The sequence below is a fragment of the Gouania willdenowi genome, chromosome 12, assembly GCF_900634775.1.
Source record: "Gouania willdenowi chromosome 12, fGouWil2.1, whole genome shotgun sequence".
Lineage (NCBI taxonomy): Eukaryota > Metazoa > Chordata > Actinopteri > Blenniiformes > Gobiesocidae > Gouania > Gouania willdenowi.
This window is the reverse complement of record NC_041055.1, coordinates 14,434,713-14,455,355: the sequence shown is the minus strand read 5'-3', so window position 1 is coordinate 14,455,355 and position 20,643 is coordinate 14,434,713. Positions and strand designations below refer to the sequence as shown.

At 40.4% G+C, this 20,643-nt stretch overlaps 1 protein-coding gene across 1 annotated transcript; it reads left to right on the top strand.

The window, feature by feature from the left end:
* Positions 1 to 204: 204 nt before the first annotated feature.
* Positions 205 to 14,164, top strand: pigo (phosphatidylinositol glycan anchor biosynthesis, class O). Its single transcript, XM_028463293.1, has 10 exons — positions 205 to 995; positions 3,018 to 3,161; positions 3,613 to 3,736; positions 3,906 to 4,065; positions 5,645 to 5,827; positions 5,917 to 7,513; positions 9,614 to 9,817; positions 10,670 to 10,854; positions 10,970 to 11,040; positions 12,618 to 14,164. The coding sequence occupies exons 1-10, from the start codon at positions 512 to 514 to the stop codon at positions 12,745 to 12,747; spliced, it is 3,282 nt and encodes a 1,093-aa protein (XP_028319094.1). The 5' UTR covers positions 205 to 511; the 3' UTR covers positions 12,748 to 14,164.
* The last annotated feature ends 6,479 nt before the right edge of the window (positions 14,165 to 20,643 follow it).

Here is a 20,643-nt window from a genome sequence, read left to right as displayed (position 1 = left end):
TCGAAATAGTATCAGAGGCTGTATCTATTTACATTAACGTTAAGACAAACAAACAAAGGGATAATTACAATGTTGTTGTTTTTTAATAAATTGTAATAAGCAAATGAGCGTGATACTCTTGCCTTAGTACAAATTTTAGCCTAAAAGGCAAAAAGCAGGGAAAAGTGTTATTTGTGCAGCAGAGATAGTCTTCCGTCATCAACTTCCGCCGGGCTCGTTCCCATCCGTCACCAGGCATTCTAATCTCACTGTATCGGAGTCCCAAAGAAGTGAGAGCGTGTGTGGGCTCCGTGTTGACATGAGACACCTGCAGGGCTCGTGTTGACACACACACACAGTGACGTCCTCCCTCACCCTGACAGAGGACGGAAGTCCGCCACTACAAGGTCAGAGAGAGAAGCCGGCTGAGCTAACGTGGACTCCGCCATCCTCATGTCAGCTACGGGTGTGTTACCGTCCTAGCTAAGCGTCAGTGTGACCGCACATGTCTCTGTTTTGACGGGAGATAAGGATGAAGGGGCTGCTGTTGCTGTCCCTGCTCCTCTGGGTGTGCTTGGTCTACTTTGTAGGCATCTACGTGTTCGTGAGCGGCTTCCTGCTGGTCAGACTTGAAGTAAACCGGACGAGCACCTGTGAGGACGTGCTGCAGCCCGGACATGAGGACCCGCAGGTCAACTTCTGCAGCTCCAAACCGCGCTTCAGGAAAGTGATTATCCTCATCATCGACGCCCTGAAGATTGACTTTGCCCGGTTCGACCCGGACAACCAGTCGCCCCGGCCATATGAGAACAAGCTACCCGTTCTGGAGAAGATGGTGTCATCAAAGCCCACCCACAGCCGTCTGTACCCGTTCCGCGCTGACCCACCCACCACCACCATGCAGAGGATCAAGGGCTTCACCACAGGGTCACTCCCGACCTTTGTGGATGTGGGGAACAACTTTGCATCCAGTGCCATCTTAGAAGATAATCTGATCCACCAGTTTGGTCAAACTGGTGAGTATCAACATCTTAACATGAATATAGGCAGTCCTTAAAGGAGCATAGGGCAGGATGTTTTTTTTTTTTTTTTGGGGGGGGGGGGTTGCAGTGGCTGTCAATACGTAACACGTATCAGTATATCATTTTATCTTTACCCAACGCCCCTCATTGGCCAGTTTAGGTGACTGATAGGTGCACCACGTGACCTAAACTGGCCAATGAGATGCTACGCACCTGTACTTCCGTTTGTATTAATATGTCAACTACTTTACGGACTAACTAACCCTAACCGTAACCCTAACCTACGTTAAGGACTAACTAACCATAACCCTAACCTACGTTAAGGGCTAACTAACCATAACCCTAACCTACGTTAAGGACTAACTAACCATAACTCTAACCTACGTTAAGGACTAACTAACCATAACCCTAACCTACGTTATGGACTAACTAACCATAACCCTAAATTACGTTACGGTCTACCTAACCTACATTACGGACTAACTAACCCTAACCGTAACCCTAACCTACGTTAAGGACTAACTAACCATAACCCTAAATTACGTTACGGTCTACCTAACCTACATTACGGACTAACTAACCCTAACCGTAACCCTAACCTACGTTAAGGACTAACTAACCGTAACCCTAACCTACGTTAAGGACTAACTAACCATAACCCTAACCTACGTTAAGGACTAACTAACCATAACCCTAAATTACGTTACGGTCTACCTAACCTACATTACGGACTAACTAACCCTAACCGTGACCCTAACCTACGTTAAGGACTAACTAACCCTAACCGTGACCCTAACCTATTGATGGGTCAGACCCAACAGCGCAGAAGAGCTGAAGACAACTATCGGAGCAACCTGGTCTCTCATAACACCTGAGCAGTGCTACAGACTGATCCACTCCATGTCACACCTTATTGCTGCAGTAATTCAGGCAACAGGAACCCCAACTAAGTATTGAGTGCTGTACATGCTCATACGTTTCATGTTCATACTTTTGAGTTGGCCAACATTTGTAGAAATATTGTTTTTGTATCGTTCTTAAGTAATATTCTAATTTTCTGAGATGCTGAATTTGGGATTTTCATTAATTGTCAGTTATAATCATCAAAATGAAAAGAAATAAACATTTGAGATATATCAGTCTGTGTTTAATTACTGAAATAAATCAACTTTTTTCATGATATTCTAATTATATGACCAGCACCTGTAAGCTCCAGATCAGAGATGGGCAACTTTGATAACAGTGGGGGCCACAAAATGTGATTGTGTTTGATTCGAGGGCCACATTATCAACATTCATGTCAGTGTTTAGAAAAATTACCAATCTGAGCATTAGCACAGGAAAAAACAAATAGTTTTTGTGGTTGTTTTTTTATTTATATATTTTAATCTAATTTTTTTTTTTTTAAGTGTTGTGTTATATCAATAATGTGGGTTGTTTTGTGTGTTTTGTAATCATTTTGTGTAATTTTGTCATCTTTGTTGTTGTTTTATTCATATTGGGTTATTTATTTGTTCATTTGTAGTCATTTTGTTTAATATTTCTGCTTTGTGTGTTTTTGGAGTCATTTTGTGCATATGACAGACATCACAGCCTCCATCAGTTTTATACCATAGTTCATTCAATTCCTGTGTTTTTCCGTCACTTATTTTCCAACAGCCTAAATTTGAAAATCAGGAACAGTAGCATAATGCAAAGGTCAATCTTAAGCAACAAAGTCATCCTCCTCACAACGAGTCTCTTTTTTCTTCTACAAAAATACTTTGTCAATTGCTTTTATCATCACTTGGTAAAAATTGTCTGTAATTTGGAATAATTTATTTTCTCAGCATTAATGAAAGCAACAGAATTCCTTTTACGCCTTACAGTATTCTTATATATATATATACTTATATAAACTTATGTACATATATTTAGTTCACATGACGATTCGTGTACAGTTTTAAAACAAAAACAAATAAATCACGTAAAGTGATGGTTGTTTATTGACCTGTTCTATATTCCTTTCCTTCACAGGTAAGCGGGTGGTTTTCATGGGCGATGACACCTGGGAAAGTCTTTTCCCTAAAAAGTTCCACCGCTCTCTGCCCTTCCCATCCTTCAATGTCAAGGATCTGCACACTGTTGACAACGGCATCCTGCAGCACATCTACCCAACTAGTCCGTATGAAGATTGGAGATCAGAACAGAGCGTTAAGAAAAATGATAAATAAGTTTAAAGTGTGCAAAGTGTAGATATTGCATATTTTAAAAGACTGGAGTTATTGAGTGAAAAGTAGTAACAATTTTAATTTTTTTATTTGACACTTTTTAAATTGAGTAAGGGAATTTGTAGTTGAAAAGGTTTTTGTATTCATAAAAAAATCCAGCAATGTTTCTCTAAATGGAAAAAGCAAAGAAACTGAAAATCATAGAATATTATGAAATGTATTGCAGTGATTTTAATGTGTTTGTGTATTTCTATTATTTGTTCTTTTTTAAATTATCATCTTGTCTGTTTATTTAAAAAAAACAGGCAAAGAAAAGCCATTGCCTCCTGATGATTCCCTGTTTGTGTTTATGATGTAAATAAACTGGTGACCTTTCCTCTGTTGTCGTTGGTTGTGAGCAGTGGTGGGCGGTGACTGGGATGTCCTGGTGGCTCATTTCCTTGGGGTGGATCACTGTGGTCACAGGTTTGGACCCGACCATCCGGCCATGGCAGACAAACTCACCCAGATGGACGGAGTCATTAGGTCAGACATTAACATCGGTGCTACAGACTTGTCATTATGAGCTGCTGTCAATAAATGATGCCACATTGAAGCAAAAGAACAGTACGCTGTAGATAATGTACCAACGTTTTGACAGATGGAGTAGCATTGCAAACTCCTGTCTTATATTTATTCCGTCTGTTTCCTTCAGGTCTGTGATTGAGCGGCTGCAGAATGACACCCTCCTGGTGGTGATGGGTGATCATGGAATGACTGACAGTGGAGATCACGGAGGTGAAAGCCAAAAAGAAACCGACGCTGCTATCTTCCTCTACAGCCCATTTCCTATCTTTGCTGGGCCTCCATCACAGGTGGGAAACCCTAGTGTGGTGATTAAATTGTTTGGAGGTGAAAAAAAAATGATAAAAAAAAAGATGGGGAGTTTTTTGGAGTTGTATAATAGCCCAGATTAATAAGTGTGAATTATGGTACAACCTAAAAATTACATACTCATAACAAATAAAGTTTTTCAAAGCTACATGACATACATGGCTAATTTAGGCTAATTTAACTCTTAGTGGTTACAGTTGATGTGAAATTTTGAGTGACAATAAATCATGTTTTAAGTACAGAAATCTGTATTAAAAAAAGGGAGATTTACATCAACTATGTAGCCAATTCTCAATAGAGATGGCTACAAAACTTTGGTGAAGATGATACTTAGCCATCGTCATTGATCTCAATTTGACAAATTTATATAAAAGTCTTTTATTCTTAGTTTAAAAAAAAGAATATATCAAGGAAGATCAGTTAAAAAGATGTCAAATAATCTTTGAAAAGCATGTTTCAAATTATCCTAAACACAGTTACAAAACAGGAAGAAACAACAGGGATAACAGACACACACCATTGTTGTTACGTAGTGGGTTGTGTGTACACACAAAACGTTCACATAACAAGATGGTTAGTTCAACCAATCGCTCTGACTTTCATCCTCTCGCTGTGAAGCTTTGTTAGTAAGCCCCACAATGCAGCACAGCTTCATATTTTCATTTTTTTATTATTACATAGATATATTTAGACCAGTAAAGTTCTATTAGCAGCAGTGGGAAGACACCCCTCCCAATAATCAAATATAAGTATATAGGTGTAGTCTTAAGATTTGTCAGTTTCCAATTTTGTCAATTAGTTACCTGAATACTAAATATTAAAATCAATAATGACTGGGATTTAGTTCTCCATTAGCTTTAAGGTATAAAACAGAAGAAATTGCAATATTTTTTTTCAAGTGCATATCTAAAATAGATTGTCTGGTTTTTATTCCTTTATGTTGGTTTAAAAAAAAACCCAAAAAACAATAGATTTTGATATTTGAGCATATTTAAATATGTTGGACAATGTTGGGACTTTTGCATTCTCTAAAATGACAGCCCACCAGACTGTAGCAGCGTCTCTAAAAGACAAGAAGAAACACAGGCCAGTTACAGTAGTTTACTTTCCACAATAAAGTAAAAATAATACAATAAAAATCATCAATCAAATCTTTGTGTACAGATACAACATATTTGTGTCACATTGAAAAGCTTTCAATATTATTGTTTCATTATTTATGGCCATTCACAGTACAGTACTCAAACCTAATCCCCACTATGCTTTGCTGCATTACGCATAGGACATCAGATCATCAATGACAATGCATTTCTACTTCTATTTTTTGGCTCTGCTTCTGTACACGCCCATCACACTGATGTAATCAGACCGTTACATAATACGCTGTGAAAAGTGTTAAAGTTCAGGAGATGATTGCATCGATGAATGAAGTGAGGTTTATTTATTAATTGGAGGCAATTGGAAAGTGTATAACTAAGATATTTACTCAGTCCTCTGTGATGAATTCACATTTAGATAATTGAAGATTGCTAACATGTTCCTTTGTTATTGTTTCTCCAGGATGAACCAGATGTAGTGCCTCAAACTGACTTGGTTCCCACTTTGGCGCTGCTCCTGGGGATTCCCATTCCCTACAGCAGTGTGGGCCAAGTCCTTCTACCTTTATTCCCTTCACACCAGCAGACAGAAGGTGCAGTTGGAGGCCTCAGCCAGTTGGAGGCACTGTGGATCAATGCAAAACAGGTCGGTTGTCCAGTTAGCAACCCAGCCTGGACATTTTGGATTCACATATTTGAAAGATCAAAAGTTCAGCGTTATTTCTTCCTCCAAAGGTCAACCGTTTCCTGGAGACGTATTCCAGCCTGGCCAAAGACATTCCCCTGGAGAGCCTCTCGCAGCTGAAGGCTGAGTTTTCCCACATCTCCTCTGAGTACCTTTCGTCCCTCAGAGGCGGCCGCTCGCCGTCCCCTCAGCTGCTGTCCTTTCTACAGGCTTATCTCGCCTCCGTCAGAGACACCTGTCGAGCCACCTGGGCTCGATTCAACCCTTTCAAGATGGTGGCAGGGTTCACCATCCTGGCCTTGGCCTGTCTGATGTGTCTCATCCTGTCTGAGATGTCGCTGCTGCTGATCAGGGAGAGTAGTGCAGGGCTGAAAACATCAGTCAAGGTGGCAGCTTGTGTCAGTGTGAGCGTGGCCGTCGTTCAGCTCTACACACATGGTTACATGGAGGTTGTGTGGTGCTTTGCAGCCGGTGCCGTCAGCTCAGAAATTGTCTTTTTCTGGAAAGTGTGTTTGCTGAAGGATTCGTTCGTGTCAAAGAATGGAAGCAAAGCTCCAAAGGTGGTGGGCTGGCTGAAGCTGCGCCAGCTGCTCGTCCCTCCACTCGTGGTGCTGATGCTTCGCTGTGCCTCTCTGCTGTCGGACAGCTACGTGATCGCAGAAGGACGGGTCGTGACCTTTTTAGCATTGTCCCTTGCCCTCTACATCCCAGTACATCTGAACTGGAAGGGGCTGCTGCTGCCACCAAGCCACGACTCTTTAAAATGTGCAGGGCCCCTCCCCTCCATGGTGGTGTCTCCTTCTGCTGTGAGGAAAGAAAGCAGCACCCTCCTGGGCTGCCTGGGCCTCCTCGTTGGCAGCTTTTACCTCTCGCTTTCCTTCCATGGATGTCGTGAAGAGCTGGGCTCGTGCCAGCCATCACTCTTCCTCTCACCGCTGTCCCGTTTGCAGGACAGCCGGCTGAAGAACCTTCACTACGTCCTCGCAGTGGCCGCGCTCTGTTTATGGACGTTCCTGCTGAGGCGCTGGCTGTGCCATTATGGGAATCTAAACGCCTCAGGGGTGACTGTGTTCACGGCTCGCTGGATCCTGCCACTGCTGTCCGTGTGCCTCGGGCTGCACTGGGCCGTCGGCGCCACTCCAGAGGATAGTTTCAGGAATCTGACTGAGTTGATCCGGTTGGCTCAGCTGGCTCTCCCCAGGACTGCCTTCTGCCTCCTGGGACTGGGGATGCTCCTCATACTGTGCGATCCTCTCACTGTGTTCCTAAAGACCAGAGCGTCAGCTTCGGGCCGAAGTTCCTCTCTTCCTCCGCCTCGCTACAGAGCGAGCACTGGGATCAGCCCCCAAGCAGAGCTGCACCACCTGATCCCACAGATCTACCAGCGCATGCGACGATCCCTAGACGATGGAGATGTGAGTGGGAGCAGCGAGGCGGACCACAGGCCTGCCGTGGAGGCCTACGGACTGGGAACGGTCTACTCTGCACCTGTGCTGTTGTTTAGCGGCCTGCTGGGTATGGGACTGCTGCTGCTGCACCCAGAGGGCATGGCGCTGTCCTTTCTCCTGCTGCTGCTGCAAATGGCCTCTCTACTGCACATCCACGCCTCCTCCACCACCTTATACAGCCTGCATGGAGCCCACGTTGGTAGGACCGTCTTATTCTACTTTGTTCCTCAGGTTTAAAGTGATCCTCCACTGTTTTTACAAATGTGGCCTAAAATCTTTGACATTTCCTCATCAGAAGATCTATGCTAAACAAAACGCATTATTTTGCACCATCTTCATTTATTAACCTTTAAGAATGGGTCTACTTTACCATTTTAGAACCTGTATTCCGCCTAGGGCTTCATGATTATGGCCAAATTGATAATCGTGATTATTTTGATTGTTATTTTAATCCCGATTATAATCACAATTATTTATCATATTTGGTAAAAAACAGAGATGATGTTTACCATTAGTTAATTTATTGTTTTAGTTTTTTGTTTATTTTTGTTACACTTGTAAGTTGTTTGTTTTTATTTTCATTTATCACATACAACGTTTAAAGAACTGTTTTTATTACACTACTTTTAAACAAACAATATGTGTACAGTTCACAGTGCAAAATTAAGCTTTTAGTAATAATTATAATAAAAATGTTTTAAAAAATTAACCCAAGAATTTAAAATGTACCAAAGGCAAACTGAATGAATACACTATTACAGAGTGCAGAGCCCGTATTATAAATGTAAATATTAACAACAATCAGATTTATTTAATCATGGCAACCAAAATAGTGATCACGATTAAAATTCGATTAATTGTGCAGCCCTAATTCTGCCATCTTCACACTTCACACAGTCCCATTTGCCTGTAAACAACCTATTGTTGATTTACAAACCCTGAGGAAACAAGTCCTTTTGGGTGGGAGTCCTTCAACAGTCCATGATTTACTCGCTAACTTCAGCCACCAGAGCATCAGCACTGACCTCTTCTTCTCTGCTTCATTGTCTACTACCTAGGGCTGCACAATTAATCACATTTTAATTGTGATCATGATTTTGGTTGCCACGACTAAACTAACCTGATTGTCGGCAGTATTTACATTTATAATATGGGCTCTGCTACACATCTAATCAGGCACGTTATCAACCTTTAGTCAGGTTTTGGTGGATTAATGAAAGGTGTGAGCTGTAATTGTTTCCAATGTATTTATTCAGTTAACCCTTGGTACATTTTAAATTCTTAGGTTCATTTCTTTAATTTTTTTGGTACATTTTTTAATTTAGGGCTACATTTTGCAATGTAAACAGTTCTTATTGTTTTTTTAAAAGTAGAAATTTTTTCCTAACATGATAAATAATTGTGTTTATAAATCACGATTTCAATATTGATAAAAAATAATTATGTGATTATCATTTTGGCCATAATCAGGCAGCCCTACTACTACCAATCCACAGAATTAGAACTGTCGCCCCCTGCGGTCACAGATAGTTTTTGGGGTGATGTTCTAATTCTCTTTCAGTAAACCAATGAGGGGTTACATCAACATCTGTAACTTTTTCTGATTATTTAGAGCAACCAAAAGCAGCACAGATTAGGGATGTCCCGATACAACTTTTTCACTTCCGATATGATACCGATATTGTAGCCTTGAGTATTGGTACGATGTCAGCACAAATCATACATACTTTTATTACTTATTTTGTAGTGTGGAATGTTGGGAAAGGGTTGATCAAATGATGTTACTCAAACAGAGAACAATAGTCAGCGACAGTATGTATGAGAAAAACCGGCCCCTTTTATTATTTACCAATTGGTTACATACATTTTAACCTTCAACATAATATCTACAGTATTCTACAATTGAATAAATACAATATAATATATATCGGAGATTTTAGATGCAGTCCGTTAAAATGTAATATTCATTTTCTAACTGATATCGAACCAATATCAATATCGTATGGAAAACCTCTAGCACAAATTAGAATTTTGACCGAAAAAACTGCAAAATGATCTAAAAACCAGTGCTTCACTCCAATAGAAAACAATGGGATGTTTACTGGCAAATGGGTGTGTGTGACGTCTGTGATTTCAAGATGACTGGAAAGATAATAAAATGAATGTGGTGCAAAATAATGTGTTTTTGTTAAGTATAGCTCTTCTAATGAGGAAAGATTTTAGGCCACATTTGTAAAAACAGTGGAGGATCCCTTTAAGGCGTAGCTTCGCTCACACAGCTCTCATTGCCTCCCATCAGGTGGTTTTAATGTGCCCTGGACTCCAGTAGTGCTGTGGTCTTTGGCTTCCACAGAGTTCTTCCATGCCACGGGTCACCTGCCCACCTTCCCTTCCATTCAGTGGAGCGCTGCTTTTGTGGGATTCCCTGATGGACACACGGGGACCTTACTGCCCGCCACACTGGTTACCCTCAACACCTTTGCGTCACACATACTATTTGCAGGTAGGTTAGTTTCTCTCCATAAGCCCCTGAACATATCAACCCAGCATTGGGCCACAGCCATTTTACACTGCAGAAATGTCTTTAAAAAATGTTTGCCAACATAGATTTCACAGGAGTGATAACAGAATAATTCCATTGACTAGGATCCACACTTCAAGCGTAGAAGATCATTTGGAATCTTTCCTAATATTGTGTTAACTCATTTTTTTGTAAGTGAATTTTTTCCACAGAAAACTAGACGTTAGACTATGATGAAATTGACTGAAATTTCCAGATACGGCCATTCAGGAGTAATACTGTCCAGTCTGTTACTCTATGGGGCGTGGCTAGCTAAAATGAGCCAATCAGAGGTAGTCAAGACTTGGTTTCATCTCCTCTGGCAGCAGGAGGATAATAATTGTTAATAAATGTATGATGTTTGTCTAAAATCTAAATGAACACTGGTTAAAACTATTTTCTTTCAATTTTCCCACAGATACAAGATCAAACCTGTGACTTTAGGTTCTAAAGTTCAGAACAGAACAAGTTTGAGATTTTAGCAAAATGCCTAAAATCCGCATGTATCAAATTTCTATCATTTACATTTTTTCCAAATTAGAATTTTCAAAGCATCTTATGAAAAAAAAACAAGCCTACTTTTTAATGATCAGCTTAATGTTTGTTTAAAGGAGATAACAACTCCTTTTTTAGTATTTTAAGGCTTTTTCACATTGCTGAAACTTTATTTGCACTCTTTCTTTTGATCTTTGTCATTAGTATAAAGTGGCAAAAAACTTGAATGTGGTCATGTTTAGAATCCGTGGTGAATAATAATATACAGCGGGATGATATCCTTCCTCACGCTGCTTTCAGCTGGGTGTCCCTTGCTGCTGTTCTGGCCCCTGGTGTGTGAGGTCCGTGGCAGCAGAGGAGGCCGAGCCTGTGGGGATGAAGCTGAGGATGCAGTCATGGAAATGAGGCTGAGGGAACATCCTCTGCATTTCAGCGCTGCGCTTCTCCAGCTGTCCACGCGCTACCTCTTCATAAATGGAGCACAGGTTAAATAAGCGTCCATCAGACTAGTCTTTTTAGTCTCTATGGCTCAGTTTCTTGTTTTTTTGAGTGTGCGTCAGTATCACGTCACCCCCTGCTGCATCTTCGCTCTCTTCACAGGTCTTTGCCTCGGTCTGTGCAGCTGCTATCCTCAGGAGACACCTAATGGTGTGGAAGGTTTTCGCACCCAAGTAAGTGCTTGGATGGATTTTCCAGCTCAGACGAACTCACTGACAGTAAAGCCCTTTGAGCACATGGACACAGTGAAAGTGCCATCTGCTAGCAGTACTAGGACTGTATGTGTGAGCACACATTAGAGCATGCAGGATCATGTTCTCCTTAGCAATATGGACTTATGTCCACATATTTACAGCAGGGATTTTCAACCAGTGGCATGTGTACCCCTAGTGGCACACAGGGATTGTAACTTATCTATTGATTTCCAGGATAATTAAACCTCATCACAATACATTTTACATTTAAATGATGCATTAAAAGGGAAAGTCCATAAACTAACAGGACCAAAACCTCCAAAAAACATTGAATGAATGGTTTGAATCACAAAGTAAGGGAATGCTATGAGACTAGCTACATTTGAAAACCAATTGGCTCTTATGCATATACAGTGAAAAGTCCACTTTGACCACAAGTTAAAAAATTGTAGATCAAATGTAAATAATTTCATATCGGATTCTGTTCAAATTCTTCATTCTACTAAGTGCTGATAAGGTTAAATCCTCACCTAGAAACACTCCCTGGGGAGGAAATGTGAAGAGATTAGACCCTGAAACAAATCCTTTATGAAGAAATGTCTTTAAACATCAAAATTATTCACAAAACCAAGCAAATTTTATTGTATAGTGCTTTTCATACACAAGTTAACTCCATATGTGACAAATGCAACCAAGGAAAGTTGATTAAATTGTCATATTATATATAAACTAAACGGTCATTATAAAACCTCATTGCGGTGTTGATAGGGGATAATGTCTGGGAGAACCCATCATCCAGATTTAGATTTTAAGACTTAGTTTTAATGATAGGTTTAGACATTAACACAATAAATGTACGTACCATTAAAGCAGAATTAAGTAACTTGCACCACAGTTGTGTTCGGTGTGAACGCACCTTTAGTGTGTATTGGGCTGTCGTAAAGCAGTACGTGTTGTTGCGAGAACGAAAACAGAGACTGGTACCGGTCCAGAGGCAGGGAAAGTTGCAAGCGTGGTTTTCTGGCCAGAGACAGCAGTGGGGGGACGAAAGACCCCCTGATCACCCCACTTGTATATAACACTTGTATTACTTGAAAAAGTGACTTAGTTCTGCTTTAAATAACAAAATTATTTTCCGTTAAACACAAGTTCAATTTGTTTTAAAAGTTGATGTAGAATATGAAGGCAACTGTGCCTAGTATTAATCTCTGGAGGGTTAAAAAGATGGGGAATCTACAGTAAAGTAACCTAACAAGAAATATATTAATTTGATCTAAAATTACATCATTCTATCAATGGTTTGACCCAAAGGCTGCTGGGTGGGGCAATGGCTAGCAACTTTGCTTAAAAGTGCACGTATTCCCATTTGCAGTTTCACTCTTGATATTGGGTTTTCTACCACAGCTAACAGGCTAATGTATTCATTGTTTGGTGCAGTCACTTTGTACCATGAAGAGATTTTGCGAGACGCTATCAGCTGAAAATATGGAAAAAAAAATGAGAAACCCTTTGAATTTTTCCCTCTTATAAAGGTTTGTTTGTGTGTATCTTTTCAGGTTAATGTTTGAGGCCTCGGGGTTCCTGGTGAGCAGCTTCTTCCTGCTGTTTGGAGTCATGTTGGTCCTGAGAGTAGACGTAGCCGTCAGCCGCTGGTTTAAAAGACTCATCCCAGAAGCTAGCAGGTAGCGACGGCCCTGCTGCAGCCTCTGCCTTCCCACTGAAGCCTATTAGAGCTCCATGTGCCACAGAGCTAATGAGCACGTCGGTCACTGTGGACGAGATGTCACTGAGAAGCTACACTGTGCCATTACTGCCACCTAACGAGGAACTTGAAGGCAACTTCTTTTGAACTGACCATCGTTTGAGCACTGAGACGTTTTTTAGTGTTTTTGATCAACTTCTGTAAATGGCGATGGTATTTCAGTCAGCATGTGAACAAATTATTCTGAATGTTTTTCTTAAACTTGTCGTCGAACACACTGAACAAACTATTGAACCAGCTCAGCTGCCCTTACTTGTGATGCAAGAGGGAAACAGTTATACTGGAAACGTGTTAACAAGCCTGCCAGAGTCAGGAAGAAAAATAGCGTTAACAGAACTTTGGTTTTTCATCATTTCTTTGCCACTTCCTGTGTGTGTGTGTGTGTGCGTGCGTGCATGTGTGTGTGTAAGGCTGGATGAGACTGAAACTCACATTGAAATAAAAACAGATTTTAAGGCCCTATATTTGACACATAATGTGTTTTATTTTTAGTGATATGTTCCCAAACAGGCGATGGGTCCTTCCCTCATCTCTCAGAAACACTCGGGCCTGGTTTTCTACACATAACTGTTCTGCTTTGTGAGTTTCAGGCAGATGCAGGGATAAAGTTGTGTTTTCCATAATGAAAATCAGTGAAGAAAAACACTGCCTGTGTTCAATACAAGCTGGGGGCCCTTTTCTGTGATCTGAGCTTTTTGATGTTTGCCTTTTTTAAATGACAAATGCAAATATTTTATTTGCTGTAAACAATATTGGACCTTTAAATTAGCATTTTGATTGTACTGATGATAATTATAAAAACTTTACATTATCTTTTCGATCATACTGATGAAACCTTTTGTATGTTTTCTACATTTCCAAATGCTGAAGCATTACTGCCAAATTTAAAGTGTGTGAGTTGTGAATTTCACTACGCTGAGGGCTCAGTCTATAAGAACGTTTGCTGAAGCAGGTGTTCCTTTCATTTTATTCTTGTTTATTGTACTAATTTTAAAGTTACTAATTTAATCAGACCTCACACACGTGTTCCCTTGATTAGGTGCCTAGCTTTTTATTTCATGTGATGCCATTGGTTTGACAGGTTCATTAAATCCAGGACCTTCTGAATCACTGTTGGGTTATTTAGTTCTGTAGTCAGCAGCTGAAGCTCATCAGCTAATGCATGTTGCTGAGGTTGGTGAAATCTGGTTGATCTAAATGGCACCGATCTTTGGATTAACTGAGGGTTTGTCTCTGATGATTCGTTTACTGTTAAAAAAAAAAAAAATGTTTTAATTTATTAACGGGTGGATTAAAATCATTCTGACTGTGTGAAAAGTGTATTAAAATTTTTGTACCAGATCTTCAGTCTGATAGTAAGTTCTGTTTTAATATCCAACTAATCCCAGGATTTATTTCCCACTTTGAGAATTTATATTGTTGCAGTGAATTCTATTTATATGCTGCGTAAACACATTAGTCTCGTTTATTGACCAACGGTTTCGATGGAGGAAATGGTTGCTCCATGAGATTTTACAGGCTTTCACTAAAGGTGCTTCATTCATTATTCAACTAGACTTTCCACATTTCTAGTGGCACCTACAGTTGTTGAAGTCTCACTTAGACACATTTTGTTTTCCAAACTTTTCTTTCACTTACATGATCTTTGATTAACGTTTATTTTAATGTATTTTTAGATATTTTTAACTTTTTACCAGTGTCATGCTAGTTGCTGAACAACAGTTTTTGAATTTGAATTACTTTATTAATCCCTGAAGGGAAATTACATTGCACTCTGTTATTTTTAGGGACATGCTTCTCACACACGTGCACAAACAGGACCTGTGGACATGCATTAATGGAGAGATGTCAGAGTGGGGCTGCTTTTACAATGAAGGGAGCGCACCGGAGGGGTTTGGTGCCTTGCTCAAGGGCACCTCGACAGTGCTCGAGAAGTGCCCTGGCACCTCTCCAGCTACCAGAACAGCTTTTGTATTTTGGTCCGCATTGGGACTTGAACCGGCCATCCTCCGGTTTCCAACCCATGTCTCTACGGACTGAGCTTTATTTATTGGCTACTGAAATCAAAAGATGTATTACTGTGAAATGTAACGTTACTTTAAGGAGGGAAAAAAACAAACTCTCAATTGCTCCAATTTATGCCTTTTTAGCCTTTATTCACCAGCGCAAATGTATTTATGTTTTAGGAGGTGATACGTGCAGGCTGAGCCTGACAGGCATACAGGGTTGTTTTCTCTCCCCTTTGTCTTTCAGTGCCACCCGGATTAACGAGGGATTGAAACCACCTGATCGGAGCAGCTGGGCTGCTGATTGGGCTCCAGCTGTGGCTGGACCAATCATCACTGGAGGCCGTCTTTATGAAGGACTACTAGGTTTTCTCCATCTCTCTCCCCTATGACACTGTGCTGGTGCTTGTTGAAAGGAAACCACAACCAACCCCAATGCCTTTGTTGTAAAGTGCTCTACCTACAGATAAAAGGCTTTATTTGCATCTCTTTGTTTCAGTCAATCAGTTGTCTTTGTTTAGTTACGGTCTACCGTTTTTGTGGCCATAGCAAGTGGAGGCATGTTTGAAACATTAGTCTATCCTCTGAACAAACATTCTCATTGATCTTATGAATTAGTTGTTTTAAAGCTGTCTTGAAGACTTTGTGAGTAATCTAACATTGCATGAACTAGACGTATGTCATAAGGATGACCTGATAAACAATGCAGTCCATTGTAACATCCCTGTATCTAAATACAGTGTAAAGAAAGACATGAAGGCCAAGGTGATTGGAGGGTTGGCAACATTAAATGTGCTTGTGATTTAGGAAAACCTGGGTCTGATGAGCGACAGGGTGAGGGATCTTTAGCAGAACCTAGAACTCCCAAGAACCAGCTACTCCTCTAAGGATCTTTGCTGAAGGTGTTCCTTGTCCTTCCACCTTACTTGGTTTTGAGCCCTTCCCTTCTTATCTGGTGACTGTTGGCCGTGACCACGCTAAATAAAACCCAGAGGGGTGAATTACGAGGATGAATCCAAAGTGAACTTCTCAGCTCAGACAAACTCTAGACACTCATTCACACATCAACGCTGTGTAAGAAAAAAAACAAAAAAACACCTCCGCTTTCATGTACTGAAAGTGCATCGTACTGAGATTGTATATGCACATGCGCACTACTGAAAAATTATTTTTACTAAAAAAATAATTCATTTTCGTTTTCAAAGTGAACGGACATATTTTATTTGTTTATTGGATTAAGTTAGGGTTATAACCTCAGTACGGAGGTAAACTCAGACCTTAACACTGCTCCGCATCCCCGAGTTGCCTTCGCTGACTGCCAAAGCTGTAGGAATTAGGTACATCTACAACAAACACATTCAACAAACAGCAGAGCTGTTACAAAATATACACCTATTACATCCTAACAGCTCATTTGGATCATAGTGTGCAATAACATAACCGTTATTGCACATTGTAAAAACCTGGCATGAAATAATGGGCCACTGCAATTATAGTGATGTACTTAAACTTGAATCTCTTAGAGATGTAGATGGCATGTAGATAAGAGAGAAAGCTAACAAACCTGGTCAATGTGAAATCTGTTTAAAGGGAAAATGTACCCAAACCAAGAACAGGGAAGGAAATGTAAGAGCTAAAGCTCCATTAGAGCTGATACACACCGACCTAGGAGGCCCCATAGCTCCAGAGCCATTTGAAGGGAACAAATATGCTATCACATTTACTGATGATTCAGGTGCCATTTATGTAAATGGACTTGATTTTATATAGCGCTTTATCACCACACTGAAGCAGTCTCAAAGCGCTTTACATATCAGCTCATTCACCCAATCACTCTCACATTCACACACCAGTGGGACAGGACTGCCATGCAAGGCGCTAGTCGACCACTGGGAGCAACTTAGGGTTCAGTGTCTTGCCCAAGGACACTTCGACACATAGTCAGGTACTGGGATCGAACCCTCAACCTCTCGATCAGTAGACGACCCACTACCACCTGAGCCACGGTCGCCCATGAGCTATGTGTATTTTCGAAAATACAGAAAAAACACAGCAGTTGAAGGCACAAAGCAGTTTCTGGCAAACACAGCACCTTATGGTAAAGGTTAAACATCTCAGGTCAGACAATGTGACAGAATTTATTTACCAATCACTACTAAGAGACAACATGATAATGAGGTCAGCTCCTTATTCTCCCCACCAAAATGGGACAGCGGAAAGGAACTGGCTTATAGTTTTTGAAATGGTCAGATGCATGCTGATTGAATCGGGTTTGTCACATAATTTTTTTTCAAACCTAAACTCTGCTGTGATCAATAGTTATTATCAAACACTTTTTTGTGAAGTTTATTTTAAATAAGTTATTTGAGGTTGAAAAACTTTGATTTTATGTCATGTCTGGTAATATTGACAGCCACGGATCTTGCGTAGCTCTCTTTGTGAATAGCAGTTACGTGGTGAAGGAAAGCCGAGACTCCATTTAACTAGATATTTGAGTCGAAATATATCATGGTTTTGTACTAACCTCTATGATCTGAACAAGCTGTTGGTAGAATTTCCAGTGAGAATGATACTTATGTTCTTGGCCAAGCTGGGCTTGCGTAAGTCATCAGGGCAGGACACTAAATGGGCGGGGCGTGTTTCCAGGGCTCCTCCCGCCGGACCTTACTGTGCAGACTTTGTCTCCAAATGACGTCAAATTGGCAAGATGGAAGCACCCCTAAGCGCCGTATTTTGGCTTTAAGAACGTTGAGTGGGAACAGCTACAGTGCACGCCCACTGGTTTTGATAGACATTCCCCAGCAAATTTGGTGTTTTTTCCAGAAACCAACAAGGTCCAAAAACACAGAATGATACACATTATCACAAAAGACACAGCAAAGAGTCATACACAGACTGACATGGGGCAGATGGAAGGCTACTCTACAGAGCTGGGAACAACACCAACTGAAACAGTTCAGCCACAAGCAGAAGAGATGAGAACTGATGACAAACAATGAGACAGAACAAGGCACTGACACACAAACTACATGTATGTCAAACAGAGATAGAAAGAAACCTAAATACTGGGAGGATTATGAGTGTGCAGTGAACTAACAATTCATTACCGCTATCGAGCAGCAGTTGGTCTGCCACAAAACTATGAAGAAGATATAGCATCAGTTAAAGCAGATAAGTTAAAAAAAAAAGGTATTGTAGATGAGATTCATTCCAAGAAAACAACACCTTTTCACTTGTACAGTTATCAGAGTAGACAGACAGTGGGGGGAAGGTGGGTCTTTACTATCAAAGAGGATGGAAAAGGGCATGAAACCTATAAAGTCAGATATGTAGCTACGGTTACACTCAGGTTGAAGCACTAGACTTGTACTCTGAAACATTTTATCTGACTGCTAACCTGACGTCACTAAGTGCGCTGATGCAACTAGTAGCTCGACATGACCTTAAGTTACACCCACTGCCTAATTTATAAACCATCAGGTCCCGGAGCAAACGCCGGGTGTTGTTCCGGCACTAAGAGAGGGACAAAAATGTCATGGAACAAAAGTGCCTTTTACCAAGCTGTCAAATTCTGCCGTGTTTCAGCAACAAGGACAATGCAAGATCACTGCTAATTTAGCCACAAAGGTCACTAAACTGTCAGAACACAAAAACCCACAAATTCAAAATATTTACAAACTTTTACACCCAAAACATAAGGCCATAACTCCTCTAATGAATCAGCAGCAGAGCAGAAAATGAAAAGTGTTTACCTTTTATTTGTCAAAATAGGCAAAAAAAAAAAAAGCCATGGAGACTTTTTACTATATTTAACAGCCAAGGCCTGTCTTGTCTTTCATAAGCCAAGAGTCATCCTCATGTCCACTGGATAGATGCAGGAGAGGTGCTGCTAGGCTAAGCTAACTGCTGCTGCTGCTGATCCACAATTTCCTGAAAAACAACCTTTACCTCAGACTTAGCTTCACTTATTGGCTTAAAAAAGCAATTTTTTAGTCATTTTCTACCATCTTGAGCGCTGACAGAGAAACTACTTTTGCGCAACATCCCCCTCGTAGAGTGGGGACGTGGCTTGACTTTTCTCTCTCTTCTTCACATTCGCGCTTTCTACATTCAGTTTTTTGTTTACAACAAAATGTCCAGTGATTTCATCAACAAAAAAAAAAGACACCTAAAAGTGAAAAAGGGGTTGGATTTTTTAAAAAAAATTTTTTCCCTAGAAGATGTCATAAAGACGAGCAGGGTTGAATTTGAACCCATGAGCCTGTGATTTCAAGTGTGCTTCCTTACCCACTGCACACTTTACCCGCCATAACATTCAATTGCAACAGTCACTATACGGTAAAATGTTACTGTATATGCTGAAATGTGTATATCTATATCTATCGTCTGCAGTGTGTGATGTCACAAGTCTGTGGTCAGAGAAGAGTGTTGAGGTAAATTAAAGTGTTCTTGCAAAGCGATGTTTAGGTAGGGGGAGCAAGATAGAAACCCAGGGTTCCTTTGACAAAACCTGCCAGCGAGCAGATTTAGTTCACAGAGAATGTTACCGTGGTGACATACTCAGAGTATAACTTACTTCACTTTTGAGAATTGGAAACTCAGAGTTTCCCATATTTGAGCCTGTACATGCTCAGAGTTTGAACATAACCTGTTTTCTGGAATACCCCTCAGGGGTTCAACTTAAAAATCGTACACGAAAAGGGCTTTCAGAATTCAACAGTCACATAATTAATGTTGGGCATTATGTTTGATTCCAACTATTGGTTGGAACTTTATGGGAGAGACTGGTATGTTTTCTCTCCCCTTTGTCTTTCAGTGCCACTCAGATTAATGAGGGAGTGAAGCCACCTGATCAGAGCTGATGATTGGGCTCCTGCTGTGACTGGACCAGTCATTGGTGGGAGGCAGTTTTTATAAAGGACAACCAGATTGTCTTCTGTGATTGAAAATAAACCGGATGTTTCATTCTGTGTCTGTGCACTACTTCCTGCCCCGCACCAGAGCCGTATAGAGAGAGAGCTGTGACAACGGAAGTCCAAAATCCTTCACCGTCACGTGATTCATGTAAGACTGAATTTGCTCTCGGAAGTTAGTGGCGAGTTATTCAAATCCATTGATTCCTAGTGACGTAACTGGGATTTTTGGTAATTTGTCATCAATAACTGCATTGATTGACAACATGTATACACTGTACACTGTCATATGTTTATGTAGTTCCATGAAAATATTGTTTTCCTAACGTAAATTAGTATTAATAATTAGTGTAAACAGCTACCATACCTGCTTTTTGACATAGTTAAGGCCAACATTAATTTGGTTAAAAATGTGTTAATACATATTGTATACAGGATGTATTGCTTTGAATTTTCTTTAAAAAGAAAAAAAAAGGGGGGGGTCATTAAAAAACACCACATCCAGACAGGACACATTAAAAACATATTCATTATGTTCATACATATATAAAAATAGACAATAGATTTTTTACTATTCACTTATGTACTGAGATAAATTCATTAAATAAATGTTTAACAAAGTCAGAAACATTAATAACTTGTCATGCAGTTTGCTGTGCTGTATGGGGACGCTCCACTCGTTCCAATAAAGGAGTGAAAATGTTTGGCTTTACAACCGAACCAGAGAGGAGAAAGAAATGGTTAGCCAAAGTCAGCAGGAGCAATCTAAAACAAAAAAAAAAAATCAGGATTATAACAATAAAAAATCTGTGAGGCGATCATATTCAAACACTTCATTTGCACTTTTTCCCCACGAAGAACATAATTGAAAAGCTTATTGTTAGATAAAAAAAGGAGATAT

Coding starts and splice junctions, on each gene's coding strand:
- pigo (XM_028463293.1), top strand. CDS start 512: ATGAAGGGGCTGCTGTTGCTGTCCCTGCTCCTCTGGGTGTGCTTGGTC. Junction 7,514..9,613: donor CCTGCATGGAGCCCACGTTG/GTAGGACCGTCT, acceptor GCCTCCCATCAG/GTGGTTTTAATGTGCCCTGG. Junction 10,855..10,969: donor TCTTCATAAATGGAGCACAG/GTTAAATAAGCG, acceptor CTCTCTTCACAG/GTCTTTGCCTCGGTCTGTGC.